This window comes from Juglans microcarpa x Juglans regia, chromosome 6S, assembly GCF_004785595.1.
Source record: "Juglans microcarpa x Juglans regia isolate MS1-56 chromosome 6S, Jm3101_v1.0, whole genome shotgun sequence".
Classification (NCBI taxonomy): domain Eukaryota; kingdom Viridiplantae; phylum Streptophyta; class Magnoliopsida; order Fagales; family Juglandaceae; genus Juglans; species Juglans microcarpa x Juglans regia.
This window is the reverse complement of record NC_054605.1, coordinates 18348375-18376139: the sequence shown is the minus strand read 5'-3', so window position 1 is coordinate 18376139 and position 27765 is coordinate 18348375. Positions and strand designations below refer to the sequence as shown.

The 27765-nt window shown below is 36.5% G+C and overlaps 3 protein-coding genes and 1 long non-coding RNA gene across 10 annotated transcripts; 1 reads left to right on the top strand and 3 right to left on the bottom strand.

Annotated features, from left to right (window-relative positions):
- Window positions 1–284: 284 nt before the first annotated feature.
- Window positions 285–7091, top strand: LOC121237567 (serine/threonine-protein kinase BSK7-like). Of its 6 annotated transcripts, none has more exons than XM_041134365.1 (12): window positions 285–421; window positions 506–661; window positions 989–1088; window positions 1177–1397; window positions 2531–2666; window positions 3627–3760; window positions 3857–3962; window positions 4388–4473; window positions 4596–4784; window positions 5124–5276; window positions 5839–5952; window positions 6323–7091. In XM_041134365.1, the coding sequence occupies exons 3-12, from the start codon at window positions 1007–1009 to the stop codon at window positions 6566–6568; spliced, it is 1467 nt and encodes a 488-aa protein (XP_040990299.1). In that variant the 5' UTR covers window positions 285–421; window positions 506–661; window positions 989–1006; the 3' UTR covers window positions 6569–7091. The 6 variants fall into 6 exon arrangements, with proteins under 6 accessions (XP_040990299.1, XP_040990295.1, XP_040990298.1 ...); XM_041134361.1 differs by having other exon boundaries at window positions 893–1088; XM_041134364.1 differs by having other exon boundaries at window positions 862–1088.
- On the bottom strand, window positions 1938–2356 carry LOC121237653. The gene is made up of 2 exons (XR_005934947.1): window positions 2228–2356; window positions 1938–2191 (listed from the first exon to the last, which is right to left on the bottom strand). It is a non-coding gene; the product is annotated as an uncharacterized LOC121237653 (long non-coding RNA).
- Window positions 7092–7360: 269 nt separating the features above from the next.
- Window positions 7361–9875, bottom strand: LOC121237575 (tubulin beta chain-like). Its single transcript, XM_041134380.1, has 3 exons — window positions 9061–9875; window positions 8489–8758; window positions 7361–8388 (listed from the first exon to the last, which is right to left on the bottom strand). The coding sequence occupies exons 1-3, from the start codon at window positions 9452–9454 to the stop codon at window positions 7724–7726; spliced, it is 1329 nt and encodes a 442-aa protein (XP_040990314.1). The 5' UTR covers window positions 9455–9875; the 3' UTR covers window positions 7361–7723.
- A 2182-nt stretch (window positions 9876–12057) lies between these two features.
- Window positions 12058–25949, bottom strand: LOC121237552 (glutamate--cysteine ligase, chloroplastic). 2 transcript variants are annotated; one of them, XM_041134340.1, is made up of 16 exons: window positions 25789–25949; window positions 24029–24374; window positions 23281–23431; window positions 22866–22973; window positions 19322–19414; window positions 18665–18748; window positions 18434–18502; window positions 18282–18352; window positions 18111–18179; window positions 14816–14909; window positions 14581–14670; window positions 14408–14488; window positions 13606–13698; window positions 13009–13089; window positions 12864–12933; window positions 12058–12455 (listed from the first exon to the last, which is right to left on the bottom strand). In XM_041134340.1, exons 2-16 carry the CDS (start codon window positions 24364–24366, stop codon window positions 12367–12369), a joined length of 1581 nt encoding a protein of 526 aa, XP_040990274.1. In that variant the 5' UTR covers window positions 24367–24374; window positions 25789–25949; the 3' UTR covers window positions 12058–12366. The 2 variants fall into 2 exon arrangements, with proteins under 2 accessions (XP_040990274.1, XP_040990275.1); XM_041134341.1 differs by having other exon boundaries at window positions 24029–24369.
- Between the last annotated feature and the right edge of the window lie 1816 nt (window positions 25950–27765).

Genomic DNA, 27765 nt, shown 5'->3' with positions numbered 1-27765 from the left:
GGACACGGTGTCACAGACAAGCCCACAAAAAAGGGGAAGAAGAAAATTGAGTTCCGACATCCAATTGGAGAAGGAACTATTATATACAGAGAGACGCCCACAGAGCGAATTCATACATAGAAATCAGTATTCTTGTTATTAATCTGATATTTAAAACATTTCCAATTCGAATCTTAAAAGCTCTCTATTTATCATTCACGGGAAAAAAGAAGCACCAAAGTAAATCCAAGATCGCTCGCTTTCCAAAACCAATTGTTTTGTGTATTTTCTACGACACGGGAAAAGCCACAAAATAAATAAAAAAAGGGAAAATCTGGGCTCGCTCTGCATGCCTTTTGAGTATTTGACCGAATCGAGAACGGCGAATCGCTTGGTGGTTCACTCTAGCTTCTTCGGAGCTCCAATCTTGATTTCTTTTTCGGTGGGGATTCAAATACAATTCCGTATTGTACTTTTTTTCGCGTTTTCTTTTTTAAATTGTTGCGATCTTTGATTTGATTAAAAGGTGCGCTTTGATCGACTCTAAGACGCACGTTTCAGTTCAGTGTTTTTTTAACTACTGGGTTGGTGCGCTTGACGTGAACAAGGAGCTTTTGGAGCTTCGCAGAGCAGGGTTTCAGCTCAGTCTACATCTGGGGATTGGGAATTCTGTGAAGCTAAGGTCAAACTAAGTTGACTTCAATCGCAGTAGGGATACTTTTTCTTTAGCTCTAATGTTAGATATTCGGTCTTGTACTGCTTGTTTATGATTTGGGCGCTTTAAAATCTCTTGTTTTGAAATTATTTTTGAGTTCAGTGTTAGTATTGGTATTGGGTTTCTATTTTAAGCTTTTGAAAGCTTTGAAGTTAACTTTGAGTCAGATTTTGACACGGGACTTTTGAAATCTCGAAGTTGGGTTTACATGTCAAGCTGGATGGAGTCCTTGAAGCATCGAGGTGTACGAATTTGGTTAAAAATTGAAGCTTCAGGACTTAATTGTGTTTGCAGCTAAATTCTGGAATTGGGATGGGTTGTGGGTGTTCCAAGCTCGCGGTGTGTTGTTTGGGTTCAGAACATGACGGGCCAGTAGCTGAGACCCACGGCATTGGTAAGTGGAAATGTGTTTTTGTTTTTTATTTTTGTTGTCAAATTACATTTGTTGTAAGAGAGAAATACCAGTGCGTGTTTGCTTGCAGAAAATGAGGGGAAGAGTGAAGTTGGTGATTTGCCCGCATTTATTGAATACACTATTGATCAACTTAGAGACGCTACGTCTGGGTTTTCGGTGGAGAATATAGTTTCTGAACATGGAGAAAAGGCTCCAAATGTGGTCTACAAAGGGAAGCTTGAAAATCAAATGCGGATTGCCGTTAAAAGGTTCAATAGATCAGCTTGGCCTGATGCCCGGCAATTTTTGGTAAGTAAAATATGTTTAAACAGCCTATAATTCTGATCCCAAGTTTGATGCCGGCAAAATTCTTGTCCTAATCCTTTTACACGCTCACATTTTTCTCCTTGTTTTTGTTGGAATTGTGTTTACTCACAGTTAAGAAGAGATTGAATATTGACCTTTTTTTTTTTTTTTTTTTTTTTTTTTTTTTTTTTAAATCAGTGATCTTGACTTGGTTCTCGACAATACAAATTATTATTATTATTATTATTATTTATCTCGAAAAACCTCTCTAAGGCAGGGCCCTTCAGATCCACCCCTACAGAGTAAACCCCAGTCTCGTGCACCGCACCCTTGGAAGTTTCCTTACACGGAACTGGTTAAATCGCTGACTTTCCACCGGAGGGTGTGGCCCTAAATGATTGTTTGCATCCACAAGGTTAAGGGAGTGATGCCCTAAGACCAAAGCCTTCACCATTTGGGCTAACCCCTTCCGCCCGGGGGGGGGGGGGGGGGGGGGGGGCTTATTTATCATGGGACTGTCTATTTTTCTCCTTCATAAGTTTGTACTTTTTTTTTTTTTTTTTGACTTTTTAAATTTAAGAAGAAACGGCAATGCTCTACCTTTACTATTTCAGTTGGGGCATGCTTGGTCACCCCTTAGATTTTAATGGAATTCTGTATGCATATCAAGCGCAACTCATATCCTGAATAGCATCACGAAAAAATATAAGCCTCTCTTCTGATGGTTAAATTAGTCTTTGGCAATTCAAGAGCTGCCACCTTTTCCATCAATTAATTGTAATCGTGCCTGCTATTGCCTGTGATTCTTGCATTTACGGTGCTGCTCTTGTTACATCGTGATTATATGAATCACATCATTTGGGATTTCAAGGTTATCACAAGTGTGCAACACCCTTATGTCCATTATTTTATCGGAGTGAAATACCTATGAAGAGTTAAACTCATGGCCCAGTGACTTACTAATCCAGTTTAAACTCCAATTCATTTGTGTGTATGGAATATTTTTTGTTGTAACCATTCTGCTCATTATCTTGAGAAATACTTGTGTTCAGTCCAATATATAATTTGTGACCAATGCATTATTCTACTTTTGTTCCCATATTGAGCTCATAAACTTTAAACTTTTACTAATTCAGGAAGAAGCCAGGACTGTCGGTCAACTCCGGAACCATAGGCTGGCAAATCTACTTGGTTGTTGCTTTGAAGGTGATGAGAGGTTACTTGTTGCAGAATACATGCCCAATGATACATTAGCAAAGCACTTATTTCATTGTAAGTTTGTTGAACTAACTTTTCTTTGATGTTGTTGCATGAGTCTACACTATATGAAATCCTATATGATCCAGTAATAGCCAAACCCACTACTCATGAGTTGAAACATTTAAAAATAAATATTTAATTCATACCCAGGCTAGACATCTTGATTTCCTAATTTTATTACTTATAAAAATATAAAAATATTTAATTCTATCTTGCAACTACTTATGAATATGAAGATGGATAACTCTTGTGTAATTGTTGGTTCTAGTGATTTGGTAAAAAACCTCAGCTTGATGGTGGGTGGATGATATTGAGTGGGTCCTTTCCTATTTTTTTCCCCTTATGTGCGTGTGTGCGTGCCGGGTGGGGGTGGGAGTGAGAGCATGGAAAATGTGAGAGGGGAGATGGTGATGTTTTCCTTCAACAGATACATTTGCCCCCCAATGCCATTTTGTTCCTTCACCTTTTAACGTTTCCCTGTTGTGATACATAACAGAAACTACATGCTACAGAAATAATCATCACTATCTTTTGTATAAAGGAGCATGCTTATATAATAATGTTTTGTATGAAGGAGCTCAAGAGAAACGTAGAAGGACTTTTCCTGGATTTGTCCCCCAGAAGTCCAGTTTTAATTCAAGATATTCAAGATTTTTTTTTTTTGTAGTAATAAAAAATCTTATTCAAAATGCAAAAGGCATAGCCCAAGTACATATGATGTCTACAAGAGAAACGCCTGATTAGGAATGGAACTCTTTTTTTTTTTATCGGTAAGATTAGGAATGGAACTCTAATTAAAGAAATTATAATGCTGTCTCGTTCTTTATTTCTTTTGGAGCTGTGTGGTAAAATCTGAGTATGCTTCTTTGTAAGCATGCTATTTTTTTTTTTTTTTTTTGCCATTTGCTTGCATTTTCAGTTGGAAGGTGAATTCTTTGGAAATTAATATTGAAACTTAACTACATGATTCAGGGGAAACACAACCTATGAAATGGGCAATGCGATTAAGGGTTGCTTTGCATCTTGCGCAAGCTCTAGAATATTGTACCAGCAAAGGACGTGCTCTTTATCATGATCTGAATGCTTATAGAATCGTGTTTGATGATGTCAGTATCTGTTTTATCTTATAACCAATCCACTTATTTTTGTTTTTTAAGTTGGGGTTTAAAATAATCATTCTCATAATTGGTATTATTTCTCAGGACGGTAACCCAAGACTTTCATGCTTTGGTTTGATGAAAAACAGTAGAGATGGGAAAAGTTACAGTACAAACCTCGCATTTACTCCTCCTGAGTATTTGCGGACAGGTACTTACCATCTCAAACAAGACAAATGTAAACATGATGATCCTTTTTATTCATCATTTGGGTTATAGGATCAGTATGGCTTGGTTATGAACTCTATGGTGTTTTGAACTTGCTACTTGAGTTATTAGCTAAAGTACACGGACAAGCGTATAAACTTAGGGGGGGAGAGAGACATTTATCCCTATATGCATACACAACCATCATATGGTCAAAGATGAAGGCACTTGGTGACTTCTTACTATATTGTTGTTATTTATATGGAAGTTTGTAATATTGCAGCTACTTTTTTTTTTCTTTTTAGCTACATTAATAATTGGTTCTCCATCTTCATGTACTTCCATTCACATTCTTATAGATTTCATGATCATTGTTTGCTCTAAACTTTATGTTTACCAGTAGTAATTCATACACATCTTTTTCTCTAGGAAGAGTTACACCTGAAAGTGTAACGTATAGCTTTGGCACTCTTTTGCTTGATCTTCTCAGTGGAAAGCATATACCTCCGAGTCAGGTAAGTCTTATCCCAGTTAAGTATGTTTTGATACAACAAACTCTGTGCCTTCTGATAGCTTTTTCCTGTATGAAAATGTGAATAACTAACGTTGTAAATTTTGTCCCTGGAATACTTCCCAGGCACTTGACCTAATACGGGATAGGAATCTTCAAACACTTACTGATTCTTGTTTGGAAGGACAATTTTCAAATGATGAGGGTACTGAATTGGTACGTTTAGCTTCAAGATGTTTACAGTATGAGCCCCGCGAGCGTCCAAATCCAAAGTCCTTAGTTGCTGCTTTGATTCCTCTTCAGAAGGACTCTGAGGTTGGCTGTCTTTTGTTTTTAGGAAGTTGCACATATTATTCTTTCTGCAACTGTGAACACTTGTAAATCTTATTCTATCAAATATGGTACCTTTGACAACCCATCTTTTACTTAAATTCTTTTAGATTTTTTTTTCTTCTGGATAAACCCTTTTGAACTTCAAAAACTTAAGACAGCGCGACCATTTGGATGAAAGTATTCTGATAAAGACTGTGCCAAGGATATCAGAACGTTTCCTGCCATCTGTCTCTGATTATAATTCTTTCTTTTTATTATTTGTTGAATGTTGATGGGCGCTATTTCATTAGCTCTAATGAACTTTTGGAAATTGGTCTGCAGGTCCCATCTCATGTATTGATGGGCGTACCCCATGGTGCTGAATCTTTCCCTCTATCGCCACTTGGTGAAGCTTGCCAAAGAATGGATTTGACCGCCATACATGAGATCTTGGAAAAGATTGGGTATAAGGATGATGAAGGTGCTGCAACTGAGGTTTGTGTTTTTATAACACCGGCAGGGATTACCGAATGATCTGTACGAATCATTTGGGCTTTTAATACTTGTGTACATAATCAGGAAAAAACTTTTGTTCTTGAAGCATGGCAATATTTTGGAAATTCTACTTATAAAAAAAATGCAATTTCTTTTAGGTGTTGAGTCTGATTTTCATCTCTGCTGTCTAATATTTTCACAATTTAAGATATTAATACACCACTCTGGTTTTAAGTTATATCTTTATTACTTTTGACTGTACATAGTCTTGACCATTTAGCTGTGATTTTGGTGTCAAGAGTTGGTGGTAAACTCGGTACTTAATTGTCACATTGCTGAGCTGCACTGAATCAGCAGTGATAATTCTCCTCATGATTGTTTTCAATGGCAAGTACTTTCTTGCTTAGTTAAAACATAGAAATTGAGCATTAGTCCATGTCTATCTGTGGTCTGTTGAATTTAAATACACCCACGCTTTCTCCTCAACCACTTATGGACATAAATGAAAGTTGTGTGTGGTATATGGTCTGCTGATTGCTTTCATACCATCTTTCTGATGCAGCTCTCATTCCAGATGTGGACCAACGATATGCAGGAAACATTGAACTCAAAAAAGAAGGGCGATGTTGCTTTTCGGCATAAAGATCTCAGAGCTGCAATTGAATGCTACACCCAGGTCAAATGATTAACTGCTGCTTTGAATTGCTTACTTTTCTGAGTGAATGTCTACAAATGGCAGTCTTATTGCTTGCAGACCAAACTTGTATCTATTTTCATGGCGTACAAACATGGATGGACAAAGTAAAACATCAAGTTCTTTTGTTCTGTTTGAATTTGAAAAAAAAAAAAAAAAAAAAAAACCCAGCATCATTTATCTGGGGCTTGTCTATGCAAATGTATTACTGGGCAGTCCACCAGAAAGTTGTGTCCTAAAATGTTTTGGCAGATTTTTGTGATGTACAACGAACAAGGTCTCTGCAATTGTGCATCATATTGATTGGAGAATTTGCAGCATTTGCTTGACAATTTGTTTCATTTAATTGCAGTTCATTGAAGTTGGAACCATGCTTTCCCCGACGGTTTTTGCACGCCGTAGTCTATGCTATCTCATGAGTGATATGCCACAGGAAGCTCTTAATGATGCATTGCAAGTCCAAATAATATCTCCCGTCTGGCATTTTGCCTCTTATTTACAAGCTACTGCTCTTTTTGCACTGGAAAAGGAGAATGAAGCACGAGTAGCGCTCAAAGAGGGTTCTGTCCTTGAAACTAAAAAGAATGCAACTGCTTGACGTTAATGAAAGTCTCTTTTCTGTCTGTTGAATCACTTTTCTTGAAGACGAGCACCAGAGAGCAGACACGAACATTTCACTTTCTGGACAATGACACAAGATTTTAACAACCTGAAGCAAACATTAAGGTTTGGAAGGAGAGAAATGGTTCCTATCAATTGTTTGCATGTCTGGTTCGTCACCAGCATCTTGGAACCTTCGTTTGCCACATTATTAGATCAGTTGGTTTAGTGAGTTTGCTAGGAGTTATTGGCCATCCATGTTTTTGTAATCACAACTTGGCTCATTTACGTTTCTGACTTTTAAAATACAAAGAACTTGGGAAATAATTAAGATGATATGAAACAAATCATATGCTTGTAAAGGATTCAACTGTTGATTTGGATTCAAAGGAAAGGGAGAATAGGAGATGCGTAATGCTTGTAATTTATGTACAGCCCAATTGGCATGGCTGTTCACGTTGGCTAAACACCTGTTTTTGTATTCTATAATTTTTTCCCTTTCAATAAAATTTATTGCCCTACTGTGGAGTTGATGTCTAGATTAATATTTTATTTACATTTTAGGTCTCTTCAACTCTTTTTGAGTTGCTCTTGTTTGAGTGATATGCGGTGTTGAAATCTATGAATTTATGGGAACAGTGCCAATGCAATAAGTTATACTTGAGCTCTATATTCCAATTCCTCTCTTATTTTAACGAGATTTTTGTAATTGCTACAAAATTTAATCAACAATTCTAGAATAAAAACATAAAAAAGAGGACAAAAATCATTCAGGGATGTGAAGTTTTTACATTGTCTGAACTTACTTCTCTGCATTATGATCGAGAGGGCTTGGTCACATTGATCTCTCTTTATCTTTTCCTTTTCCTCGTAAAATTCCATAATTTGAAGAAGCATATGCGAGCGTATAAATGAAAATACGATGAAAAATATTCACATTCTTCCAAACCTCATACTCTCTCATTACATGATTATTTTCTCTTTTTGGTCTCTTCACAATTCAAGGTTACATAAATTATGCCAATCATAAATTCAAAAACATGAACAGGTAAAAGCCGATCTCATCAATAATGAACCCTTTCTTCACAACCACAGCACAAACATAGCATTCTAAAACACAAGTCATGACCATGCCCAAAATTGTACATGCCCCTTAATTCTCCACCGTCGCTTCCTCATCATACTCCTCATCTGCAGCAGCCTCTTGATATTGTTGATACTCCGAAACCAAATCATTCATGTTACTTTCAGCCTCTGTAAACTCCATCTCATCCATCCCCTCCCCAGTATACCAATGCAAGAATGCCTTTCGCCTAAACATGACCGTGAATTGCTCTGAAACACGCCTAAACATTTCTTGAATCGACGTGGAATTTCCCATGAATGTAGAAGACATGGTTAATCCAGTTGGCGGAATGTCACAAACACTTGATTTAACGTTATTAGGTATCCACTCAACAAAGTAGGTGGAGTTCTTGTTTTGTACATTCATCATTTGCTCATCAACTTCCTTGGTGCTCATTTTGCCACGGAACATAGCTGAGGCTGTTAGGTACCTGCCGTGGCGTGGATCAGCGGCGCACATCATGTTTTTGGCATTCCACATTTGCTGAGTGAGTTCAGGGATGGTGAGTGCACGGTATTGTTGGGAGCCATGGGAAGTTAAGGGTGCAAAACCAACCATGAAGAAGTGGAGGCGTGGGAAGGGGATCAAGTTGACGGCTAGTTTGCGAAGATCAGAATTGAGTTGACCAGGGAAACGGAGGCAACATGTTACTCCACTCATGGTTGTTGAGATCAGATGGTTGAGATCACCAACTGGGATACAAATATGTGCACAATAGATAGTTAACATCATGGTATTGCTTAGGGTAATTAACAAATACGTGTATAGAAAGAACAGTAAGTTTGTACTTACAGCTTGGATTTGTGAGCTTGAGGGTTCGGAAACAAATATCATAGAGAGCTTCATTGTCAAGGACCATACACTCATCAGCATTTTCAACAAGCTGGTGCACAGAGAGGGTTGCATTGTAGGGCTCAACCACAGTATCAGAGACCTTGGGCGACGGGAACACTGAGAAAGTCAACATCATCCTATCAGGATATTCTTCCCTGATCTTTGATATCAGAAGTGTTCCCATCCCCGACCCTGTCCCTCCTCCCAGTGAATGGCAAATCTGGAACCCTGTCAAGCACAGATACAATCCAGGAAGATTAGCATTGCTATATACTCTACCTCACTTCCCACATCCAAAATTTGGTACAAAAACTTTGGAGCTTATGTTTGTACGACACATTCCAATGTCACTCTGTTAAAGTAAATGTACATTTTTTGCTTCTGCATGTAACATTTATGTATCAACAGAACCTGCTTACATGTAACAATTGAGTTTTAGTGATTGCATTAATTTTTAAAATTCAGTTTTTGGAATGTTAGAATTTATCATTTTACCAGGCTCGGAAATGAAGAAATGGAAGCTGGAATACCTTGTAAGCAATCACAGTTCTCAGCCTCTCTGCGAACAACATCAAGAACAGAATCAATCAATTCAGCTCCCTCAGTGTAATGCCCTTTAGCCCAATTGTTTCCAGCGCCACTTTGACCGAAAACAAAGTTATCAGGTCTAAATAGTTTCCCATAAGGACCTGTCCGCAAGCTGTCCATGGTACCCGGCTCAAGGTCCATTAACACGGCTCTAGGAACATAGCGACCACCACTTGCTTCATTGTAGTAAACGTTCACCCTCTCCAGCTGAAGGTGAGAATTACCAACATAACTTCCTGTGGCATCAATGCCATGTTCATCACACACAACCTCCCAGAATTTGGCACCAATTTGGTTGCCACATTGACCTGCTTGAACGTGGAGAATTTCTCTCATTTTTCTTGATGGGATCGTGAGTTTATATGAAATGGGTAAATGAGGGTTTTTTTTTATGAAGATTTTTGGATAAAACGCTAAGAAAGGGGAGAGAAATTTATAGAGCTTAAGAGAGGGGGAGTTATGAGGAAATAAATGACTCGATGAGAGATATAGGACTTTGAAGCTGGACTATGATATTTCTGTCTCTCCCTCAGAATGAAAATGAAAAAGAATAAGGTTCAATTAATCATTTCATGTGGGTTTGTTTGGAGGATGCCACGTCAAACTCCAACAGGAGTTCTGAGCTGGATATTGGAAGGTAACTACAGGATGCTTACTAGTCCCTCTGGCCTCATTCCAGCTGAAAATCACCAAGCCATCCTCTCATTTGATTTCCCATCTGTCATTAAGATTCCATAGCTTGGTTCTCAACCTCTTTACGAATCTCATTTTCCTCGACGACTAGATATCATGCTATCTGTAATCAAATGTATTTAACTATATTCAGAGCTCTAGTTTTTTTACCTGTTCATTGAGTATAGATTTTTATTTTTTTGGCATCTACTTGATCCATGTTGCACAGAATGGTGGGGTTTTCTTTAACAACAGTTTACAGAATTCATTACAGAATAGCGTATCTTTAAGCGGTTGAAATGATTTTAATTGTTATTTGTTACTTCTGTATTATCTTAGTTATGGTGAACAACCCACAAAAAAGATTTGGTCATATGTAATAGAGAAATGATTGGGATGCTGGTTACCATAGTTGAGAGAAATCTCAATACAGTAATGATTTTCTTGTCTCTTTCTAGCGTTAACTTGAAGGCAAATTATCATCAGGAGTTGAGTCTATCATTAATTACAAGGCGTTGATAATGCCAAAAATTTAACATGTAACTTTTGGCTAGTAAAGTTTTATTAGATATTCTGTAAATAGTAATGAAAAAGTAATAATAAAATAATAAATAGTAATGAGGTATTTTAAGAATACCGTATCTAAACTAGGTACTCTCTCTCTCTCTCTCTCACATCCATACCATGTAAGTTAAATGCAGATGTAGAAATGATGAACGCAAGTTGATGTTTTAAAATGATTCACAAACCATAAAGAAACATTAAAAACAATAGACTTTGGCAATCAAGATGATGCAGAAAAGGTGATAAAATATAGCGGATGACTATTAGGCTAAGACTGTTTCAGTAATCTGGGATCCAATAGATACATCTTGGTAAATATAAAATAGGGTTAGTAAAAGATGAGACAGATAGGTAGAAAGCCTCAATTATGGGGGTCATGGGAATCCCCTGTCAGTCTTCAAATGACTGATTTCTTCTGGCCATCTCTTTCCAGCACCCCCACAAAAACTGGCTTGGCTGCGCTGGTGGAATCCAATGTTGAATTCCAGAAAACTAGCCTTGACACATCGAGATTACATGCATGTAATCTATTCTTTTTTTGAAAAAATAAATGGAGATAAAGCATTTATTATGAAAAGAATTCCGTGACATCTGACTACCCTTTCCTTTTCTTTCTTTTCTGTTTTTTCGCTGTGGAATACGTGACAGGGAAAACTACAAAAAGGTGGAACGTGATGGGAGTCATAACGTCAAAGATATGTTTGTAAAATAAATTTAAGTTAGGCTGTCCACATCTACATTATCACCATAGGGATTATAGGAATTCACGAAAAGGATGCTGGTTTATTACCACCTAACTTGATCCTTCTTATTATATTCTCAAGTTGTTGACCACACATTTTACATCACTTAAATATTAATATTTATTCTGTAAGATTCAAATTTTAAAATTTTTCTGAATCAAATTATATTATGTAAACAATATGTAGTAACAGATGCTTTAGAATAGTAGTAATCTATAAAAAAAGGACCATGTATAACTGAGATATACCTTTCATTTTTTTTTCCTTACATCTTTTCCTTTCAATATTCTAGGAGAAAAGAAACAAAGAACGAACGATTCACACGAAACAAAACCCCGGAAAATACGATTGTGAAAGAATGGCAGAGAATCAGTGGCAGGAAGGGGAGCACATGGCACAAGTTGGTAGCCACATGGCTTATGGACAGCCAAGATTGGATGGGAGAGTAACGCCCTGTTTGGATTCAAAAATAGTTTCATCTTGTCTCATCATTACAATTTTTTTAAATTCTCACACAAAATATAATAAACAATTCAACTTTTCAAATCCCAAAAAATTAATAATATTAAAAATAATATTCTAATAATATTTTATTCAACTCATCTAAAACTATCTTATCTCATCTCATCTCATCTCATTATCCAAACCAGCCCTGATTTAATGATGCAGTCATAGACTCAAATGTAAGAAATTATGTACTAGGATTAGTGATCAGAATTCGAACAATAGTAATTTGCTGCCGGGGATCGGACTCAAGGGTTCCGGGTGCTGTAGCACCGGCTGCACTTCCATGTGGTTGTTGCTGAGAAAAAAAGGGGAGAGCAAGAGAATGGGGAGGAGGGTTGTAGACAAATGGCTTGATATGGTATATGCACTTGGATTCTAATGTCTGTTAAAGAGCCCAATGTAACCATATATATTTAAAGGCTAGCAGTAACTGCATCATTGCAAAAGTTGATATTCCTGCAAATTGGTGGAATATAATTCCAACCTTTCGATACTTCTTACCAACCATGCAACATTACTAAGTTGCCATTTTGGAAGTTTATGAGACAAGATGACCAGAGTTTGATCTGGTCTTATTCAATGAGTAACAGGAGAAGCCTGCTGTAGAGGATTTACAGCACAGTGTATTCAGCTGAGATCTTAAATCTAAAACCACAAAGATAAACCACCTTGAAATATTTACTAGGATTACACCCAAAAATTCAAGAAAGGGTTTTACACACAAAAGGGCCCTACCAAAGTCCCACAAGAATTTGATTCACCTCAGTAGAGTAGCTCCTCAAAAACAGGATCTACTGACTGTCCCCATTTCCCATGAAACAGCTCCAAAAGCTTCTCAGCTGGCGTTACACCTGCCAAGAATATCATCCAAAATTGACACCAGATCAACATCGATGATAATGGGAACGACTGATCTGATTGCCATGGAAGAAGACTGTTCCATAAGCATGTCTTGGCAAAGAACATCTCCAAAATCATGTTTATATTTGAAAGATTGAATATTTAGAAGTTTTGAGAAAATGCGTGGAATTTAGAACTCCAGCACATTACTTTGTGTGACCAGCACACATACAATCTCACATACATAGGGAAATAAGAAGATAAAACAAAAAAATATGAAGTCCTCAATAAAATTTTCGAACAGAAACCTTAGACCTTTTCTTGATAAGTATAACCTTAGACCTTTTCGAAGTAATGATTCCCAATGCCAGAGAAAAAGAATAAATAAGATTAATAAAAAGAAGGGCCTGAATCAGTACCTGTACTAACCACTTCAGTCACCTCCTTCAAGAAACCCGATTCCTTGAAGCCTCTCCTTTCCAAGCCATCCTGCAGAATAAGACATGACGCCCTTACAACAACAATAAAATCAAGTAAAAAAGCAAGAAAGAAACCCTTGCATACCTTAGCCAACTGTACAACATCTTCAGCAACATGCCTCAGCAACCCATCCCGAAAAGGTGTCTTTAACCCAGTCTTTGGAACCTACTGAGTAGATTTTGGAATTAGGATGCCATCTTAACACCAGAAAAAGATGATATTGGCATAGAATTTCATAGAACACAATCATAGAATACGATACAATTTATCATATCGTACTATGGATGAAAATTTTATTAGGCTATAAATATTCAACTTTGGGATGAAAACAAGGGAAAGTCTCATAACCCTGAACAGTGTGCTTCCATCACTTCCTATGTTAGCATCTATAATTGTCATCCCTTAAAAGTCCGATACCAAGAGATGCAACAAGAAGTATATAAAAGCCCAATCCTGAATCACCAGTAACGTCAACCACTCTATAGGGTGTTTCTCTTCCAGCCAACCAAACTTCTTATCATTTCCAACACAAGACATGTTTGATTAAATTAGAATTTAAGCATGCAGAGTAAATGAGAACAGGAAATAGAGTATGCCGCTCACAATAGAGCATCAAGCACCAGCACGGACTATTACTTTTTTTTTTGAGAGAGAAAAAATATGGACGTTTATTTTTAATACCTTATCCCTCAGCATCTGTCTTTCTTCTGCAGTCCAATCGGCTGTTATGTCTAGAACTTTTTGCAGTGAAATCTCATCATATAATATACCTACCTGACATTTGATAGGAAATCACAATGAACGGATGTTCCTAGAAATAATAAGTTTGGTTTTTTTATAAGCAAAATAAAATTTTAACTGAACGAGTAAACAGGCATTGCCCAAGTATAATAAGTTTGTAACATAATCTAAACATGTCAGAGACAGAGGAAGCTAACGTGTTGCTAGGGTCCATTAACTATATTTGGGCTGACATTGTGAGGGACTTGAGGATGGGCAAAAAGGGATTTTTATGAAGCTTATTAAATCACAAAAGCAAAGCTTAAACTAAAGGAAAAATGTGAATTTAATCATTTAATTTATATTTTAAGACTCACCATCATGTGTGGGTCGACCTCCTCTTTATAAGTAGACCCAACACATGGAATATTTAATTGAGATTGGGGCAGAGTGTGTAGTTAGGGTACAAACTCAAAATCTCTTCTCTACAAGCATGGTAAGTCAATAATTTTCCCAAAAGTTTAAGCTAATGAGAAGGTGAATTTAAACATTTAATTCATACTCTAACAAAGATACATTGCAATATTTATTGTTCTTAGACAATAATATAATAATCAGAAGATTTGTGCCCAAAAGGAAGCAATGAGATTACACTAAGAAAGCTGATACACACATGTAATAGAGGATTAGAAACAGGCTAATTATATAATACAGCCAATCAGAAACAGGCTAGTTACGTAAAACAGTCAAAGAGGTCAACTACCCAAAACGCAGGCAAAGCACATAACCTCCTCCAAGGGCCTCCATCAGCACCCCTCATCTCCAAGTACCTCTTCAGCCTGACCTGAAGAAAGGAAGTAAACTTCAGTATAAATGCGGTGAAAACATTCGAAAAAGAAGCAAATTCAGAAAGTAGATAAGAAATGCATGTAGAACCTCTGGAAATATTGTTGTCAAATGATTCTCCCAATCATTGAGTGTTGGCAATTCACCTGGAGCGCAAGGAAGTTTTCCAGCCAGAAAGTCCTGCAAAACAAGTAACAGAAACAATATTATTTATTACAACAAATGGATGGGTTCAAATCAAGTTTAATGGTGAAGTGAAATTGAATAAAAAAAGAGAATGACTAAAACAGCCTTGAGTTACAAGATTTTAAGGATAGATGGAAACCCGGAAAGTCATTCCAGTACAGTCGATATATTTCTTTTTTCGATAAACAAAGTACATTGGAACATCTAGAGCATAGTCAACATACTGCTCAAACCTGCAATCAGGAAGAGAAACATAATAAATGCATTGGCAGGTAAACATAAAAAGCATAGCAAATGTTTTACTAAATGCATCGACAGGTAACCCTGGACTTAAAAAATTAGAAAGCAGCAATCATTCATGGAAAAAAGATATATCTATATATATTTACAAGTAAGATTTTATTAGTGATGAAAAATGGTGTTACCCCAGTACACAAGAAGTATAAAAGAGATTGACCAAACAAATAGAAGGAAAAACTGCTAAAAATTCTAAGTAGAAATAGAGAGAGCAAAACCATCTTGGGCCCTTATCCAATGAAAAAGGTGTTTAGAACAAAAGACCTGAACTTCAACTCCCCACTGTTATTGAGAAGTAGAATTTTTTTTTAATCTGTAAACAAATTGAGAATTAGAAATAGTGAGCAAATGCTTGATAGTCCATGTAGACGTAATGTGTCTAGTGCAACAGTTCTTTTGATCAGGTATTCTCAGAATACTTCACTATTATTCATTATTTTATTATTATTTTTCACTACTATTCAATATTCTATCATTACTTTTTCATTACTTTTTCACTACTATTCATAAAATACCTGAGAATACCTCACTACCCAAACGTAACCTAGTCTCGCATAAGCATGTTTTGTTTCTGGCATAAACGAAATCCTAGTGATAACTTAGCTTTATTAATGTAAGGAGAAAGTAGATTTTTTATTTTAATTTGCATCTGAAACTATTAAATTCATCAATTTACACACCAAGATGCCATTTCATGGCAACTTACACCCTCAAACATGATCTGACCTTCAAGATTGTGATCCGGATCCTGATCAGATTTGCTCCTTGAGAGCCCTCTTACTTTGCTTTGAAGCTGTCTCTGGTCTTGAGGTGAATTTAACAAAATCTGAAATAGTTCCAGTTGGCTCGGTTGATAATTTAAGCGAAGTGGCTGCCATCTTGGGCTGCAAGGTGTCATCCTTGCCTATGAAGTACCTTGGACTTCCTTTGGGGGCTCCTCATAAATCCAAGGCAATGTGGGATGGGATTGTTGAGAAAATCGAACGCAAACTGGTTGGAAGATAACTTACTTGTCTAAAGGCGTTAGAATCACACTAATCAAGAGTACATTATCTAATCTCCCAATGTACTTTTTATCTTTATTTCCTTTGCCTGCAGGGGTGGCAAATAGACTGGAGAAGATATTCCGTGACTTTCTGTGGGGAGGGTTAAAGGATGAGAAAAAATTCCATTTGATTAAATGGGATAAAGTTTGCACCCCTTTGTCTTGTGGCGGGTTGGGGGTAAGAAAATTGAGAACCTTCAACAAGGCCCTTCTTGGAAAATGGTTATGGCAATATCATCGGGGATACTCTTTGGAGGAACATCATCGATGTTAAATATGGGAGCATTTGGGGAGGTTGGTGCTCTAATATGGTAAGAGGGGCTTATGGCGTGGAAGTTTGGAAATTTATTCAGAATGGATGGGAAGATTTACTCGGTAATTTTAGACTTAAGGTGGGAAGGGGCATGCGAATCAGGTTTTGGCACGATATTTGGTGTAGTGATGTTGCTTTGAAAAACACTTTCCCCTCTCTTTATAGGATTGCGTTAGATAAGGGTGCCTTTGTGGCTGATAATATGAGCATCTCCATTGATTCCCTTCAATGGTCCATGAGATTTACTAGAGCTTGTACATGATTGGAAGCTGGGAGACATTGCTGATTTTTACAGTGTTATATGTGCTGAAACTACAGGCAGAAGGGGAGGAAAGATTACTTTGGACACTTACAGGGAACAAGAAATTTTCAGTCTGATCATATTACAAGGCATTTACGACTCACTCCTCTAATGCCTTCCCATGGAAGAGCATTTGGAGGAGCAATGCTCCCCTCAAGGTTGCCTTCTTCGGCTGGTTGGCATCCCATGGGAAAATATTAATTATCGACAAGCTGAAAAAGTGTGGCCTCTACATAATAGATTAGTGCTTCATGTGCAATGAATCAGCAGATCACCTACTTCTTCATTGTGAAGTAGTCAAGGCTTTATGGGATGAAATCTTCACTAGGCTTGGTATCACATGGGTAATGCCTAAGAGGGTGATAGATTTATTGTCATGTTGGAGAGGGACTCGGGGCAATCGTCACTTGCAGCTGTTTGGAAGATGGTGCCTCGATGCTTAATGTGGTGCACATGGAACGATAGAAATGGTCGTTGTTTTGACAATAGGGAACGCTCTCCGGATGGTTTTAGGGCCTTTTTTTTTCATACATTGTTGCTTCGGGCTTCATCTATTGTATTGAATGGAACAAGTTTTAATGACTTTTATGCTACTTTCTGTAGCGCTAGTTTGTAATTTGGCTCTTTCTTGTATACTTTCTATGTACTCGGGTATTGCCTAATTATGTGGATTAATAAAATCTCATTTTAGTTATTAAAAAAAAAAAAGATTGTGTGACATGTCCAAGAGTACAAATTGCCAAAAGTTGTGTTTGGGATGAAAAGTGACTGTTTTCATAGTTTGAGTGTGCAAAGTTTTATTTCCCCTTATTTTAGATTTGATCATCATAATAATGGTTCTAAATACAAATCATAAAATGGATGATTCATGAACCCATTAAACCTCTAAGGCTGTGTTTGGATAGTGAGAATACTTGAGAAGTGTTGAGAATATTTGTGAATAGTAGTAAAAAAGTAATGAAAAAGTAATAATAAAATATTAAAAAGTAGGTAAAAAGTAATGAATAGTAGAAAAGTAGGTAAAAAGTAATAATAAAGTCAAAAATAGTAGTGAGAGTACCTCACTTGCCAAACACACCCTAAAACTCAGGGAACAAATGCAAATGATTGTATACCAAGATACAAGCAGAAGGTTTCATGCATGGCTCAGAAATGACAAAAAAAATTAAGGTTTCATGCATGTGTAGGTAAACATGTCTCCTAGACTAGACCACTACTTTACACAGATTCATGAATCCCAAAAAAAGAATTCAAAAGATGGATAAAATTAGAAATCCGCTGGACAGGAGTTCGTTATGACAACCCTTCACCCCAAATGAGCAAGAATATATCAGTATAGGCCAAGATATGTCTTTCCAAAAATGCTGAAAACAGAATACTAGTGAATATATTTAAGTCAACAGAGCAGCAGCAACATCTGCCATTACATTCATAAGTTGAAAAATCATTAGAGAGAAAGAGATATAAGGGAAACTCACCCAAAGGAATCATCAAAAACAAATGGAAGCATGCCACTGCGATTATTATCAGTATCAGTCCAAATGTGGCTGTTCAAATAAGAAAAAGAAGAAAGGAAATGAATTAGCATAGACGCCCAGAGAATGCAAACAGTAAATACAGAAGGAAACACGAAGAGAACTTTTGGAAACCTCCTCATGCTGAGATAACCATTTGGCTTTCCCTCAGTGAAAGGTGAGTTTGCAAATAGAGCTGTTGCTATCTGTTTTATTCATAATAATAGTTAGTTACCACAAGATTAGACAAATTTCCACTAATAACAGAAAGGACAAAAGTTTCTCACGGGCTGCAAAGCAAGACCAGCACGGAATTTCCTGATCATGTCAGCTTCAGAAATGAAGTCCAGATTGACCTATTAAAAGTGGAAATTAATGTATATCACTTTCAAGCCGCAACACTAGCAATGAGTTCAAATGAGAAGATATTCCTTCTATTCTCAAATTATGAAACCTTTCCAAAATTTAATTAGGTACTTTAAAATGATCTGATCATGACATTATAACATGAATCTCACCTGTACAGTGCATGTCCTAAACATCATATCTAGTCCAAGTGAGCCAACTTTGGGCATGTAATTCCTCATAATCTCGTATCTTCCCTGAGTCAAAATATTCTGTTAGTATGCAAGTAATTGAAGTGTCCAACAGGTAAATATGAATTGTAGATGGAGAAACTCAATATTATTAAAAGGCTAGTTGACAGGGTCACAAGCTTTGCTGAGTACCAGTAGAAGTAGACAACATGGTTTTTGGAATTTCCTTACGCCTTATATGTAACATTACAATGTCAGTCACTAAATGGTTTTTGGAATTTCCTTACGCCTTATATGTAACATTACAATGTCAGTCACTAAATGCAACTTTAAATATGGAAGCTTCAACTGAAATGGTGGAGAGTAGCTAGTTCAAGAAATAAGCTTAGAAGAGTGAAATTGATTGTTACTCAAAAAGCTTGATTCTGCATGATATGAGTCCTAGGTGGTAAAACATGGGAAAAAATGTATAGAACAGCATAAATAAATTAAATGGACCAAGTCTTACATCTTTTCTGTTTCTTCTAATTCAGCTCGGGAGCTAACTTTCAACAAGTGCTATGGTTTGTTGTTTTTAACCAATTGAGGAATTATAATTTTCCCTCAAAACAAAAAGATTGGAAAGATGACTCAAAATACCTTGGGCATTATAGGTATGTCCCTCAGTCCCCATTTGGGCTGGAAACCAATTCCAAGAAATCCGATTCCCATTTCCTCTGTAACAGCTTTGACCTATTAAAATGCAGCGTTTGAAGACAACCAATAAGTTCAAAAGCACATAATAGATACTTTCATGAGACATCCCAAAAATGGCAAAAATGCCCTGGCGTTAATTTAGCACAATATAGAGGGCTATGATACCAACGACAATGGGCAATAATGATTAATTCGTGAAGGTGATTATATAACTTTGCATTATAATATATTGGAGTGTGCATGAGCATCATCTAATTTAGAAACATTACACAACAAACTTCGATCAATTTAGATATATCAATTTAGATATATTTAGGGTGATGTGAGGTGTAAATGGAGGGCGTCTACCGAAGGTGTCAAACGTGAAAACTCCCTCCGTACGTAAGGAAAACTCTCTCATACATAAAACCCTAAGGAAGCCGCCGCCACCCTTGCCGGCGAGTGACCTCTCACCGTCGTCACAGACAAAGCCGACGGGCCCCGGCAACTTCCCTGAGGGCCGTCCGGCGTCGGTCCAGAGGAGAGAGAACAATACGAAGCGCGAAAACCCTAAGGAACCAGATCTGCCGCCACCCACCCTTCGCCGGCGAGACACACCTCACCTTCGGCACAGATAAAGCCGACGGACCTCGACGACTTCGCTGAGGGCCGTCCGGCGTTGGTTCAACCTCCGGCGTCTTAGATTTGCCTCTCAGAGTACTCCGGCGATCCTCCCGAAGACTCCACTTGGTCGTGCCGTCAACCCTGAAGGCTCCGGCGAGTGTGCCGGCGTCTTCTATGAGCACGATTTGCAGCTGGAAACAACTCTGCAATGCTTGCAGTGAGCACGACCTAGAGTCCACAACTTCGCAGTGCTTCTCTGAGATGATGAATGGTTGTTGAAGAAGGGAGTGGGCCAGTATGGGTTCTTCTATGGAGTTGGCCATAGAATCTAAATCCTTTACATTGGTAAAGGAGGGGAGCATGTTGGCCATTACTGAAAGGAGTCGAAGGGTGATATCTAAGTTGGTTCTGGGTTCGACAACAGTGCAGTGGCTGGCCAAGGCCATAGAAGCATGTACTAAGGATAAGAAACAAGATTTTTTCTCCACTGTCCGGGAAGGTCGACGCAGTTTCACAGCGCATCGCTACTCGAATGCTCGCGGACGGTATATGGCGGTGGAGGAGTATGGTGGTGAGGGGGGGGGGGGGGAGGAATTTTATTTTCATTCCTGAAGAGGGGGGCAATGGTTGGAGAAGGATGGGGGAGGTGCTGCGTCATTTTTCCTTCGGCAAGAGAGGGAGTGACAGCTTGGAAGGACAAGGTGGTGTGGCAGGGAGGGAGAACATGGAGAAAGACCCAAGTACATCCTCTATGGCAAGGCAATCCTATGCGGCAACTCTAAAGACGGGACATGCTTCGGGGGTTCAGAGTGTGGGGGGTCTGTCAATCACGCCTCAAGACCAGCTTGTCGAGATGCACAATTCTCTAAAGGAGATGGAAACCCAACTTGTCAAGTTGAAGACAACGATAACTTTCTTGTCTACGAAAATAGATCGGCTTTCAGCTGGAGGCAACATGGTGGTAAGAAACATGATAGGCCTGAATCCTTTAAACTTAGAAAAAGGAAAACAGAAGATCGGATTCGGCCCTGTCCTATAACCAGATCCAGGAGAGTATGGCAGGTCAAATGGAAATCTGGGTTATTGAAATGGGGTCTACATCGGGTATTGGCGTAGAGACATTAGTAATGAAATGTCATTCATCTCGTGTAACACAGGATAGATCGATAGTCGGTATTACACCCTTAGTCCCTGAAGAAACTATGGCTCCCTCGTCAGAGTTGAAGGAAAAATGTGTACTGCCGAGGTCTGAATGAGATGTAGGATCCGCTATCACCCCAAAGGTAAAGGGACTTGATGTCACCCCCAGAATCTCTAATGGGGACTCTGATACCATTAGAGAGAACCAAAGGAGTTACTGGACAACCAATGGGTTTGGCGTTGGTGCCTTGTGTAGAGGAATGTCTAGAGTCGGGAGTGCAGGTTGATGGGGATATTGTGGCTCCCCTAGTCTCTCTTCCTCCAATAGCGGATTGGATTCTGCCTAAAGTTAACGAGATTCAGCAGTTCGTGAGAATTCACATGGAGGATGTGAAGATCAATTTAACGAACTAATTACTGCGATCAAGGCAAGCCGCACATTTGAAACCAAATCAAGCTTCAAGAAAAGCAAGGAGTTACAGCGTCTCTTTTCGACAATCAACTACGACGCTAAGGATGGTAGTTCAACTAGAGGGAAGTCTAAAGGGAGGGTATTGTGAATACGGGAATCAAGGTGTTGGGGTTGGTGTTTGGGTAGAGTTTTAGTTATACGGGAAACAAGGATTGGGGTCGGGTCTGATGTACTTTGGGTTGGTTTTTTTATGGACTTTTTGGGAATTAGGGACTTGTTGGGTCATTTTGGACAAGGTGTTTTCTTGTATACATTTAGTGTACTTGGTTTCTTCTTTTGATATATACAATATTTTTACTTATCAAAAAAAATTTAGATATATCATAAGTTGATAACATATGACATAAAGGAAACCTAGAACATAAACAGATTGTCCAGAATCCACTCTAACATGATGGTATATTTACTAACAATGTATCACAAACTCAATGCAGACTAAATTACAGTCCTCTACCACATTTCTTCTCTTTGACAAAAAGTATAAAAGGCATTTGTGGACCTAATATACATATTGTGTCTTGATGACAGTAATAAAATTTGAACAGCCTAGAACACAGACTGCAAAAAATTAAAAGTGACAAATGCTTGCCAGAACGCTTTATCAAAACAATTATCATAGTCAATACTGTAAGCATCAATATTCTCCTCATCCTTAAAACACCAAAGGTTTTTGTGTTTGATAAGTAAATTACTTTTGGATAAGTGAGAAACAAGTGCTTTATGTGACATATATACTTCAAACACAAACAAAAAGCAACGAAGTTGATTTTGTTACTTCTTAAAATTACTTCTTTTGATGTTAGATGTTGCTTCCAGCATACAACTACAAATCAAATAGGTTGCATTTGTAGCTTGTCAAAAGTCCTAAATTAGCATGTATCTTTGCCTACATAAAGGTATGACTGTTTAGAGCAAATACCAGAGAAGCACAACCAAAAAGGCATAGAAGTTTATCAATTGTGTAACTTCCTCCTGTCACCTTTTCCAGCAAGTCGTACTAATATTAGAGAAAAATAGTTCATATTTCTCCTAAGATTACGGAATTCAGTGTATTCAACAACTTCGAGAAAGACGAAGAGTTTGCGCAAGTCGTTTAAGAGAAACATACTCTCAAAAAGTGGAATTTTAGATTCGGTAGGATGTCTTATGGCCCTAAAAAATCTGAGCATTTCCCTCTCCAAATGCACCACATAACATGACTTAACAATTAGCCACAACAATTAGCCACAAGCGTTTTCTTGCATATAACCAAGTATTATTATGTCAACCAACCTGATAAAGGTGTGAATTAACCTCAGCACACGTTTGGTGCAAAGTTTCAACAGGTGCACCACTAAGCTCAAACTGACCCCCAGGCTCCAGTGATATGCTTTGCTTTCCCTGGCCCACAATTAATGTAACTTGTAATTATTATTTTTTTTAGTTAGAAATTCACTATCAACAAATGAAAAGTTTTTTTTTTTTTTTTTATAAGTCAAAAAAGTTTCTTGACAGGGATTCATCTGAGAAATCAACATTAAAAACTGTTGCTTCTCCAAAATTTTTTTTGATAAGAAAATTCTCATTTTTTCATCTTTATATGGATTTCTCCAAAATAAATCTCAAGCTTTACCATTCATAAGATAAAATAGCCAACAACATGAATGAAGTTCAGACATGATAAACGTACAGAGGATAAGCAGTTTACCTGTTTGAGTCCTATAATGTTTTCACCTTCCATTATCTTCTCCCAATCAAATCTCTCAGCAATCCCATTCAGCAACTCCGCTATTTGTTCATACTTGATCGGACGTAGAGTACCAAACTCAAAACCAAACTTCTCATGTTCTGTTCCTATTCTGCAATGACCATATGACAATTTAATAAGTTACAAGTATTGAAATAATTAATCAGATGTGAAAGAAGAAAATAATAAGACATGGCAATCAAAGATATCACGAACCATATATAATAACAACAACCTTAAGCGCAATGAATTCAAAGCAAGGTTTACTAAACAGAAAACCTAAATAGAACCTAGTACTGGGAAATTTTGAGTTAAATTACTTTTCCTAAATATTGCATGAAGAAAAGCTATGAATGAAAACATTAGGAACAGAACAAGTGGTAAATTCGTTAAGAAACTCATGTAAGAACATAGTTGATACCACAGATCACCAAAATATCACTGAATTTTATCATAATAAGAATTTCCAACTGATTAAGTTCGTCCAAAATTACTAATTATGCAACTCACATGAAGAACCTACACGACCACATGTATTAGGCCAAAGGGAAATTTATGAAACATTCCAAACAGAAAAGGCAGCATAGTGGTGCAAGATATAGGGAATTGGATTCATAGTCAATCATGCAACATGTTTGAGCAGGGTACATGGCACAAGAATACGAGTATACAATTCCAGTTAAAATATATAGTAAAATTGTAACTGTACCTCCATTTTTCCTTAGGCTTGCATCCAGAGGCAAGGTATTGTACAAGATCCTCTTTCGTCAATGGCCCAGTACCAATTACAGCATCCTCGGTAGGAGGGCTTGCAGTGACAATCACTCGATGACCTCGTTTGCATCCTACTCCAGGACCATCTATCCGCAAAATATGTTCCTTCTTGCCAGAATTAGATGATGAGGACAAGAAACCAGCACAAAGTTCCTTCATTTTTGATGCCTTGACATTTTTTGTCGTACTAAATACTAAATTGTTCCTAGGTTTAGATCTTATTATTTCAGTGCGAACACAATACGACGAGCCTGTCTGGGAAGCGAGTGCCATCTTCTGCCCTTCACACAACATATTCATAGTTTCTTAATTACAAGGTATAATGCCAAAACTAGCCACCACCAATATAAAACATATATAGTTGGCAAAAGTTAACCAAGAACTAAGTATAGCAATTCTGGCATTGATAAATTACCACAGTGATATAGTAGAAGATTCTATCATCCATCTCAATCAAGAAGATTCTTTAGGGCTCGTTTGGATACTTAGAGTATCTTATAATTTTGTGAATAGTAGAAATGGTTTGTGAATAGTAGTGAAATGGTTTGAGTAAAAATGTTTTATTAGGTTTTGGAAAATGAGTGAAAAAATTGACTAAAAATATTATAAAGTTAATAAATTGTTTGAATACAATTTTTTAATATTGTTTTTTGTTTTGAAATTTAAAAAAATTGTATTGATTTTTGTGTTTTGTTTGGAAGTTTGGAAAAGTTATACTGAGTTTTGTGTTTGGATAATGTTTAGGTAATGATTAGATGAAAAGGTTGAAGATTTGATTGAAAAGTGTTTTGTGTTCAAGTGATGTTGAGAAGGAAATTATAAAAAGTTTTTAGAAGTTTTGAGAATTTCTCATCTCATCTCGTCTCATTATCCAAACATGCACTAAGTTGGCTTGTCCCAGTGTGTTTACAAGTACTGAGCTGCACCACCAGCCAATGCTGCTGCTATCATGAAGCATCAACAACTGATTATTGGTTTTGAAAGTTCTAATTATTCTTACGTAACCATGGTTCCCAAGTATTGCAATCGGGTCCCTATTCCCAATGTCTATACACAATGGAACAATTGAAGTATTCGTAGTACATCCAAAACAGCCCTCACTCTGTTCATGTATTCATTATTCGTCAGCACATATTTCACAGAGCTAATACGGCCATTACATGAAAACAAACTTGTCTCGTATCAATTCAAATTATTCAGCACTTTAAAAGCGGTCAATTTAGAAATTTTAATATTTTACCTATGTTTTCTCCCTATTAGCATATTAGCTCTTCCATAGAAATAAAGAAAGCCATATTTCTCTAACAAGAAAGGTGACAAACTTGCATGATACAGTTGCCCCAACTTTATCATTTTAGAACCCAGTAATAACAACAACAAAATACCCAACTCAGATCAGCTTACATTCATCGTATGAACTAATCATCAACCAAAAAAACAAAACCAAAATCACGAGAAGATTTGCAGTGTCAAAGCATATTCAAACTCAAAATAACAACATTTCATTGAACAAAAATAGTTATATACAACACAGAAGCAAGCTAACATGAATATTTATGGGAATCAAACAAACACGATTAACATGAAATGTCAAAAGCATACGAATAAAAAAAATGGAACCACTTTCCAGTTACTCCAGGAAATTGAAATGAATCTAATACGAGCTAAGTTTGTATATCAGACAAGGAGGATTACCCTGGAATTCTGGAAATTATCAGATATGAAAGACGCTGACTAGGGTTCGGTGGTTCTGGGTTCTCTTTATTCCACTGGAAGAGAGAGAGAGAGAGAGAGTTTCAGCTTCTCGCCCCTGAAAAGGAAGTGTTGCTGGCATGAGGACGCGAATTGAATAGTGCGGCACTACACATCTTTTCTGTGGTCCAATTGTCTGGATTGCTGACACGATTGCACTTAAACGCTTCCCATTTCTCAGCACATATATCCAATTTAAATCATTTTTTCTTATTTTATAAAAATTAAAAAAAACTATATTCCCCCTATATCACAGACAAAAAAATTTAAAAAAAAAATCATATCAGTAAATATGTGATATACGATTGTGGGATAGAAAAACTTTTCTCAAAAAATAATTCTTTTTATTATTTACTATTCATTATCCCATCCTCTACATTCTATAAAAAAAAAAAAGTCAGATATAAAATGTGAATGAATAATTACTGATATATAGTAAAATTATTTTTATAAAATATAAAATATCTTCAATTTTTTAAGCTAATAATTAGCACGCACGAATTGCTTCAAAAAAAAAAAAAAGTATGGTAAAACATGACATTCTTTCCCGACAAAATTTTTATTTTATTTTATTTTTAGACAACTTTAGACATCTCAAACAATAATTTGAAAAAAAAAAAGTTCGAAAATTTCTAGTGATCTTTTTTCTCTCTCAAACCACTATCTAGAAAAAAACATTAAATTTTTTAATAAATAAAACCTCTAGCTTTACCTTTATTTGTTATAAAATTAATGCTAGGTATGACTTCAAGGTGTGCAATATATATCTTTTGTAAAACAATAGATTCCACCATTAAAAAAAAGTAATTTTTCTATATTTCTCATGATGGAGTCTACTATTTTATAAATAGAATGTGTGATATTTATATATTTAACATTTATACAAATCATTACTCTTTTTTATATAGAGATATGAGAAAATAGTCAAATTTTCGAACGAAATTTATGGATTTAAATTTTACTTTAAAAAGAATAAAAAATGATTTTCTTCCGTTTATGAGTTGATATTATGGTTTATAATTTGGATAAATTAGTAAGTTCTCTTAAACTAAATAATTTGGTCAAACGAAAAATTAAAAAGATTTGCATTTTTATGTCCCATTCTATCCTCTTCGGATATCATACTTTTGTTTTATTTGTATAATGTTGACGCTTGATCGCTGTGTCGCAGTCGATAACTCACATATTCCTGTCGGCTTCGTACACCTATTTTTTTGGATAATTAATGCAATTAATAACGAACATATCGAAGATAATCAATTCTATTACATAGTCCAATTTTCAAAGATAATCATTAGGCACAAATTAATTTTACGAAAAGTAAATTTTAGAAACGGATGCGTTTTGATGTAATACATTAAATTATAAAATTATTTTTATTTAAAAAATATTTTTTATTCTAAACATAAATATATTTAATATATCACATAAAATAATATTAATTTATGAATTTATTTTTTATAAAATATAAAAGTTTAATTTTCACGTGCAGAGATGAATAGAGTAGTAGAAACAAACAGCCGGCTGTGAAGATTCCACCTTTTATATATCCAGCGTGCGTTCATGATCACGTGTTAATTTATTCTTGTGCCCAAAATAAATAAATATTTTCACCAGTCCATTTCAAAATTAGTTTTTATCGAAATATATATAATAATATAAAAATATAATTGCCAAAGCCAAAACCCATGACTCGGCTTTGGCTGATTCCAAATATATATATAATAATTTTATTTATAAAAATCTATTTTATCAAATTCATTTTAAAATTTAAAATATATATTTTTTTATATTTCAATAATTGACACGTGGACAAACAAATTTTTCTTAAATACAGTTATTTATATATATACTCTTTCAGTCTTCCCATTCTCGGCCTGGCCTGGCAAGTGGCAAAGACATTCATGAATTAATTGTACT

What these genes read in the sequence shown, in the direction of transcription:
- LOC121237552 (XM_041134340.1), bottom strand. Translation starts at nt 24,366, where the DNA reads ATGGCACTCGCTTCCCAGACAGGCTCGTCGTATTGTGTTCGCACTGAA. An exon ending in AAGCCTAAGGAAAAATGGAG is followed by an intron (nt 23,432 to 24,028) that starts GTACAGTTACAA and finishes TGGTCATTGCAG; the next exon opens with AATAGGAACAGAACATGAGA. An exon ending in ATGTTGTACAGTTGGCTAAG is followed by an intron (nt 12,934 to 13,008) that starts GTATGCAAGGGT and finishes CTTATTCTGCAG; the next exon opens with GATGGCTTGGAAAGGAGAGG.
- LOC121237575 (XM_041134380.1), bottom strand. Translation starts at nt 9,454, where the DNA reads ATGAGAGAAATTCTCCACGTTCAAGCAGGTCAATGTGGCAACCAAATT. An exon ending in GAACTGTGATTGCTTACAAG is followed by an intron (nt 8,759 to 9,060) that starts GTATTCCAGCTT and finishes TGTGCTTGACAG; the next exon opens with GGTTCCAGATTTGCCATTCA. An exon ending in CAAGCTCACAAATCCAAGCT is followed by an intron (nt 8,389 to 8,488) that starts GTAAGTACAAAC and finishes TTTGTATCCCAG; the next exon opens with TTGGTGATCTCAACCATCTG.
- LOC121237567 (XM_041134365.1), top strand. Translation starts at nt 1,007, where the DNA reads ATGGGTTGTGGGTGTTCCAAGCTCGCGGTGTGTTGTTTGGGTTCAGAA. An exon ending in CTGATGCCCGGCAATTTTTG is followed by an intron (nt 1,398 to 2,530) that starts GTAAGTAAAATA and finishes TTACTAATTCAG; the next exon opens with GAAGAAGCCAGGACTGTCGG. An exon ending in ATAGAATCGTGTTTGATGAT is followed by an intron (nt 3,761 to 3,856) that starts GTCAGTATCTGT and finishes ATTATTTCTCAG; the next exon opens with GACGGTAACCCAAGACTTTC.